Consider the following 7,716-nt stretch of genomic DNA (forward strand, 5'->3'; position numbering starts at 1 on the left):
TGGAAAGGCTCACTGAACGGAAGCCAGAAAACGAATATATATAATAACTTTAGTATGACTTAGAAACCTTTTTTATAAACATTATTAATATTTTAGGTAATGATTAAAATTATTATTCATCTTAAATAGGACAATTGAAATTAAAGATATCATGTAATGTTTTAAAACAAGCGGCAGGCGCGAATCAGCCTCCCCGTTTTTATTATTTGGGTCCTGGACGCCGCTTCCTTCTATAGCGGCGTCCAAAATGTCGGGGGAAGTGTATCTCCTGTGGCTCTTTTCGCTCCTACAAACGGTAAGAACACAAATTAAGATTAGGATTAGGAGTATTTCATGAGTGCATCGTTTTATAATACAAGATAATTAATCGCACATAGTGACATGTATTTTTATTCCGCAAGATTTGCATTCTAGTTACCCCGCATTTCCCGAGGAACCAGAATGACGTGGCCTATAATGTTTCACCCTAAAGCGAAAACATCGGATTACTTTCTAACGCAAATTGGCACAAAGCAGGGATTCGCCACGACTATCTCTTTCCCACCGAGGTAGTTCTAGTGCTAAGCGGATGTATCGTATCTTCTCCATTAGTTTAAATCATGGAGCTTGTGCTCCTCCTCGATCTGGTGGACAGGCGAAGACACCAAACTGTGTGTGTGTGTGTGTGTGTGTGGGGATTTCTGTTAGACATTTATTCAGACATATGTGTGCTGAACGAGGGGTTTTGTGCACACCCACTTATAATGGCGATTGAACAAACTATTTTTATTACTCTCCACACTTTATATGACTATAAAATGCAACACTATTGGCAAAGCTCTGACAGCTCACCGCACATTACCTCAGCCAAGTAAGCATCAAGAGAGGCACCAACTTATCCAAGAGTGCCTACTATAACAGGGACACGTATTGACCTCCACAACAACGACCAACAATAACCTGTGCCAAGCTGCCCCGATCCAGAGCAAGTGCTACAATCAAACAACGGCCTCCTTGACACCTGCACTGAAAGCAGCAACACTCGTGTCTTCTTCCCCCTCACCTTCCTCCTCATCTTCATCCTCTTCAGCTGTCGGCGTTCGGCGCTGACCTGACGTCGGAGGCCTGCCGGGAGATGGGCTTCTCCAGCAACCTGCTGTGCAGCTCCTGCGACCTGCTGGGCGAGTTCAGCCTCAGCCAGATCCAGCCCGTCTGCCGGCAGTGCTGCCAGCAGGAGGCCCAGCTGGAGGCACGCAAGGTGAGACAGACGACACAGGGCCCTCTGTGATCTTTTATTTAGCCTTCATTTTTAATCAGGAGATTTCAGGATAGCACAAGGAGGCTATAGAGTACTGAGGGATAGATCTATGTGTGCAAGTGAAGACCTATCTTGGTGGTTTTACTTTATTTAACAAACATAGTAAACAAACATAGTAAACTTTCCCATACTGAGAGAAAATAAAGTAAAAGGAGAAATGAGGGCCGACTCGGATGAATACTTTCATTAATAAAGAGTAAAGACGTCCAATAGGGTTTACAAGGCTACACAAAGGGATTTATGCAACTTTAAGCCTTGGATATACTCCAAACATCATTGAATTTGCTTCCAATCACAGTGATTACGACGGGCACTATGAAGTCACTGCAATTTATGGGATGTTAGTAAAATGAAGTGCGTTGCGGCGCGACCTAATGCACTTATTTACATGGTATGGCTAATCAATTGCAGGTTGCAGTGTATTAGGGGAGTGTGCGAAAGGTTTGACTATTAGGGCCGAGTACCCTGCACACACTGTGCCAATGAAGGCCAATGCAGGGATTAGGTTTGGTTGCAATCCTCACATTTTGTCTGCGTGCCCGCAGCAATGACATGTTGATTCAGGTTATTAAGAAGAGGACTCTCTGGTCGTCTCCTTTGATGGCCCCTGTGGAGCAGGATCCTTTTATCTTTTAGAAATCTGACAAATGACAAATGAGGCCAACGTTGGTGCACTGAGCGTACATCTATCTCTCCAGTGAAAACTGGAGAGATAGGGCAATAGAGCTCTGGTTCAGGGCAATAGAGCTAAACTGATGAAGAAGGCTGGATTTCAGGTGGTTAACCGAAATAGAGTGGTCAATGGTGGCCAACACAGTTGCATAAGGTTGTTTAGACACTGCAGTTATTAAAAGGAAGTTACTATTAGAAGTGAGTAACTAATCGCATTAAGATTGTTTTGACAATGTACTTATTAAAAGGAAGTTACTAATAGAAGTGGGTAACTAGTCGCTTTAAGATTGTTTAGACACTGCAGCTATTAAAAGGATGTTACTAGTAAAAGTGAGTAACTGGTCGTGTTAAGATTGTTTAAACATAACGGTGAGATCGCTGGGAAGGGAGTGGATGAGGAACAGATTTCTTGTGAGCAGTAAAAGCCGCCTGCTGATGCAGCTTTTTCCCCACAGCACCTGGTAGTACCGAGACACAGTCTGGCCAGAGACGTTCCTGTTAGATAAATTCTCTTAATCCCAGCACTTGGCCGAGCACCAAAAGCACACAGACGTGTGCAGAAGAATAGGATAAATGTTCTATAATTCATCCGGTGGCGCAGAGCTGCCTAACCAACTAATCTTGTCTTGTTGCACCCTGTTGTCTGTTCTACCTCTGGCCTCTTCCGGCTCTCTCTCTTGGTTTACATAACCTGAAGAACAGTGTGTTAACATTGCTATCCTGCGTGTGTTTGTGTGTGCGTGCATGTGCGTTAGGTACAGTAAAGCCTAGATTCCCACCTACTGCCTTCTTTCAAAAAATATGAATTTGTCTGGAAGGATGCTGGGTAGGATGAAGGAGAAGGTGTCATTTTATCTTGATTAAACAAAGTGCCCTAGAGCTTGTCGCGTAACCAAGCAACAGCACTGCAGAAAGTACAGAGCACACCCTGTTTCAGTTCTTCATTCAATCTCTCTCTCGCTTTTTCACTCTGTCTCTGTCTCGTTCTGTGTGTGTGTGTCTCTTCCTATCTGTGTCTCTGCTTTTAACCCTTGAGTGTCTGTTAAATATGTCCCTGTTGAAGACGACGTGGCCCTTCTGCACTCCATTTTCAATATAAAAGACAGCTTATCGACCGCGCCAGTGACCGCACTCTTTCAAGACGTCGGCGACTATCTGCCCTGAAAGATCTTTTTTCTTTTCACTCTACAACGGACACGAACCTCGGCCTTGCAGAGCACTGAGGAGTCCTCACAAGGCCTGCTCTCTTATATTGAGATTCAGGGGTGCAGACATTGCCAGGAAATACAGTTATATCCTTGCAGAGCGAGATCCATCACCATGGAAACTCTGATGCTACTATGGCGAGGACACTTTAGAGCAGACCTTTTTTTATATATTTTACAAAGCACCAGCTACTAATGTAGTGGGCATGAGTGATCCCGGTGATGACCGATGAGTTTATGCAAAGGGAAGCATGTTGTGGGCACTGGCTGGTGCTGGCATTGCCCTACATGCTGTACAACCACCACACTGTTCCATCCTCTCTGATTTCAAATCGCTGTGCAAAGTGCAGGCTCTGTGATGGACCAACCTGAACCTTGTAATAGATGGACTGTGCATCGCAGCGTCTAAACACTGTCTTCACCTCGCAGGGCTTCTGGCCAGCGGGAGTTTGAGAGGAAGACACTTGGCCTGTTCCTTCGGAATATGTTTGGTGTAAGCCAGCCATCCCTCCACCCTCCGTTCCTCCTCCCCCCCCCCCCCATGGCCGACGAAGCCATGCGGCTCTGAGATATGTCCGGCCATGTCGCTCCCGTCTCTTCGGCCGCGCCGTGCACCGCTGGGAGCGGGTCGATAATAAGCGAGCCTCGGCCCACGCGGCCATCAGTCAGCCCCAGCTCCATATGCACCGCCTCGCCATTTAATGACCCCCGAGGAAGAGGACACCTTTATGAATCACAGCACCTGCCAGAATCAAATGACCTACCCCCCCCCCCCCCCCCCCCCCCCCCCCCATTAGGTTGCGGGCTGTCCTTCCCCCACCAGCCCCCTCCCCCCCCCCACCATGTCATAATTGCTGTGGAAGTCCCAGTTTTGGTCACATGTCAGTTGAACTCTGATAATAGCCAAAATGAACAAACTTTGGTCTTGTTTTGGTTTTCCCGCCTCTCCTTAGATACATGGTCTTGCTTCCAACTTCCATGTTAATTTATGAGGTTCAGCGGGTTTTCAACTGGATTAGATCTGTTTTTAGGTCTGTTAAGGGTCCTTTTAATTAGGTTAAGGGTTATTGAGTTGCATCTGTTTTTAGGTGGGTTACCGGCCTCTTAGCTGGGTCAGGGTGTGTGAGTGGAGGGTTTAAAGCAATACAAAGCCTACTAGAGTAGCAGTTGGAAACTTATTAGTTAGTGCGTGAGAGTTGAAGTTTTGATGAGAACCATCCCAGCCCTGACACATGTCCTTGCTGCCGCTAAAATAAGCCACACACCTTTGCCAAAAGTTGATCCATGTGTTTCATATTTGCTGGGATGGTAGGGGCTCTGCTCAGACTCTTGTCACAGGACAGAACAGGACAGTGCGGAGGTGGACGTTGTGTTAATCCTCTCCCTCCCGTCTCTCCACAGCTCTACCCAGGGGCCATCCTGGAAGTCTGTGGATGAAAATTGGGGAGGTTCCCCCAAGTCCAAGGTGAGCTGTTGTCATCTTGTAGCCACGTTCAACTGTCAATCCACTATGTTTCCTCCTCTGTGTACCTCCCCTCGGGGAGAGAACCGAGTCTTAATTATTCACCCAGCGTCTGTTGTGATTCATTGTCCCTTGTCTTTCCCGGCAATACATGCTTTGTAGTTGGGGTTAGCAAGATACAACAGCTAAATATTTCATATGTGAGTTCTGAGGAGTTGAGAATAAATGTTTGTCTCGATTGGCGTCAGTGTTGCAAAGCTAAAGTTGTACTAACCAGAGTCTGACTCTGTAATATCTTAGGTGGGACCACCCGGCAGTTATAACCGGGTATGGTGACTTGAATCCATGCCATATGGCTTGTTGTTGTGTTCCAGCTGTGGCTCCTGCCCCCCCCTCCCCACAGACGCTGTGTACTCAGGGGAGCTAGCAGTTGTTGCTAATTACATGGGGGGGCTTTAAGAGACCTTGTTGTGTTTGATGTGTTGCTATGTCGTGTCACTGTGCCTCTTAACCTCGGCAACATTTGTTTGTTGTCTCTGTCACTCTGTCTCCCAAACACATGCTCTCCAGCCTTCGTCCGGAGTGACAAGCCAAAGATGTTTCGAGGTCTTCAGATCAAGGTGAGATAATGTTGACCTGTTTCTGAAATGCATGCACAACCTCTTTTTTTGAGAGAATCCCCTGCAATGTTTCCCTGAATGGGTCTCAATGGTGCGATTGTGGTTTGACTATGGACTATCACCTGTTTTCAATAATGAATACATAAAATAAATGAATATAATTAATACCCAATTTAATTTTCCTAACAAGAACAATATTAAAGCAAACACAACTAGTCCTGTGTCTATAATTAAAGTGTCGTGGCTAGGACGTTAAACTCCCAGACAAAAGGTACTGGGTTCGATCCCCAATGTCACAATCGACCTGTACGCATCCTTGTGCAAGACGAACCTGCCGCCTCCCTGCTCCTTACTGAGGTGTATCTGACTATACTGTGATCCACCCTGGATAAGAGCACCCCCTGACCCCCAAGTGACCCCATGCTCTGCTGTCCCCCCGCCCTGCAGTACGTCAGAGGCTCGGACCCCGTGCTGAAGCTGCTGGACGAGGCGGGGAACATGGAGGAGGAGCTCAGCATCCTCAAGTGGAACACGGACAGCGTGGAGGAGTTCCTCAGCGAGAAGCTGGAGCGCATCTAGATCATGACGGCGTCCCTTTAATGCTTTCTTATCAATTCCCTTTTTATTCCCCATTAGTTTTGTAGCCTGGCGGATGAGTAACTGATTGACTAGACTGTCTTTTGTACCGAGGTGAAATCAATTATACAAGCAAACAAACAAAGATGAATTTCTTTTTTTTGAGAGTTTAGGCCAAATGATATTTTCCAGAGGAGTCTTTAGTAGAACATCATCACTGAACAAAGGGACCTTAAAGTGTAGATTTAATCATGTGCTGAATGTTCCAAACTAATCAGTTTTTCACGGCATTACCATCCTTTTTTATTTTCCTTTTTTACCTTTAAAGTCCTTGTGGTTATTTTCTTTGTTTTGTTCCATTGCTCGCCCCTTCATCACCACCAGGTGTGTGATTAGGGGCCCATCCATGATTGGGCCTCAGTGGCCCTCCGATAGGGGGTGCTGTTGCCAGGAGACGGACTCTAGTGACGAGCTCACAGTAAACCAGTTTGTCCTGGCGTGTGAGGTCTGATGTGTGTGTGTTCGCCTGGTGCGCGTTCCTCTCGCAGAGACACTGAGGCTCTTCAATGCACTTTTTTTGTTTGAGTGATTGAGTCGTGTGGTTGCTATGGAACAATAAAAACAATCTTTCACCGATTTCCTTGCGTTGTGATGTTTTGTGGGTACAAATGGTTTGGGGAGCTTTAAAAACGTATAAATTCTTGTTTTGAGTTTAGAACCTGCGTGTCACACGTCTGGCCTCTAGTGGTATAGCTCGGTATAGCATGTTTATGTCGTTTAGAAGAGATAGAAGTTCACTCCGTCAGACTTCCGTCCTTACAGTTAATCTGAAAGCTATTTTAAAAAGAAACTTGTTGAAAATTGTTTATTTAGGATTTAAAAATTAAAAAGAAACGTTATTAATACAAAAATGATATCAAGAGGCCCCGAATTATTGCTAAATCAATTTAACAGAAACATTCCTTATTTTGAAATAATTAATCTTGTGCAGAAACGGGTGATGAAAGAAAAGGGGTCCAGTAACAAAGTGACTGACTGGCTAAACAGAGTATAAAAACATAGAGGATGCATCATCTTTCAGTGACCTAAAGCTGAACAGTGGCCTTGTTTTACACATATTTATGCATCTCCCTCTTCGGTTCTGGATCGTCGTGTTCCGCTTTGCTCTGTGGCTTGGGTTTGTAGGCCACTCCAGGGTAACTGCCAACGCGAAGGCACCGACATAGGAGACAAACATGCTTTAGGATTTTTTTCTGATTTAAACAATGCAAACAAATACACTGTCTTAAACATGGAATACTTTCAATCTTAAAGTATTATTATATATTATTTAAGTGCAGGATGGTCTAGGCCAGGGGTTAGCATGTTTGACCCCCCAGCCGAGGGGTTCCGGGTTCACACCCAAAAGTCCCCAGTTCACCTGGAGACCTCCTGGAGCAAGACAGCCCTAACCCCTAGCAGCTCCTTAATGTGTACACAGGTCCTTGGATGTTGTTTTGTATTCCAGAAAGACAAGAAAAGAAAGACTCACCTTGACTTGTTTTCGTCCATGATCCCCTTGAAGGCCAGGCTCTTCAGCACCCCGGCCACCAGCAGCACCCCGCTGGAGATCCAGGCCACGAACAGCCCCGGGCCGAAGGTGTACCTGCGGCGGGACGCAGAGCAGCGCTTACCACCAGCAGAACCGCCACAAGCTAGACGGTTCCATGAGCTCTCTCTATATGGCTTTATCTCAATATACATACAGAGATCTACTTGCATATATTTGTGAAGGGAAATATAAATATAAACTAGACATAGACAGAACATTGAGCGAGAGAGACAGAGACAGACAGAGAAATAGAAGGTGACAGAGCAGGAGGAATAGACAGAAACAGAGTGAGA

At 45.7% G+C, this 7,716-nt stretch overlaps 2 protein-coding genes across 2 annotated transcripts in view; one reads left to right on the forward strand and one right to left on the reverse strand.

Moving 5' to 3' along the window:
- Window positions 1–241: 241 nt before the first annotated feature.
- Window positions 242–6,468, forward strand: selenof (selenoprotein F). The gene is made up of 5 exons (XM_079751679.1): window positions 242–295; window positions 1,070–1,237; window positions 4,576–4,639; window positions 5,207–5,256; window positions 5,704–6,468. The coding sequence occupies exons 1-5, from the start codon at window positions 248–250 to the stop codon at window positions 5,833–5,835; spliced, it is 462 nt and encodes a 153-aa protein (XP_079607805.1). The 5' UTR covers window positions 242–247; the 3' UTR covers window positions 5,836–6,468.
- A 473-nt stretch (window positions 6,469–6,941) lies between these two features.
- The window catches only part of cldn18 (claudin 18), a gene marked incomplete at both ends in the record, with an annotated part of 3,245 nt that continues 2,470 nt past the window's right edge, over window positions 6,942–7,716 (reverse strand). The window contains 2 exons of the mRNA XM_079751437.1: window positions 6,942–7,032; window positions 7,364–7,477. Of these exons, the coding sequence (XP_079607563.1) occupies window positions 6,942–7,032; window positions 7,364–7,477 (205 nt within the window). The remainder of the gene's footprint in view (window positions 7,033–7,363; window positions 7,478–7,716) is intronic.

The sequence above is a fragment of the Pollachius pollachius genome (genome assembly GCF_949987615.1).
Source record: "Pollachius pollachius genome assembly, chromosome: 14".
Classification (NCBI taxonomy): Eukaryota; Metazoa; Chordata; class Actinopteri; order Gadiformes; family Gadidae; genus Pollachius; species Pollachius pollachius.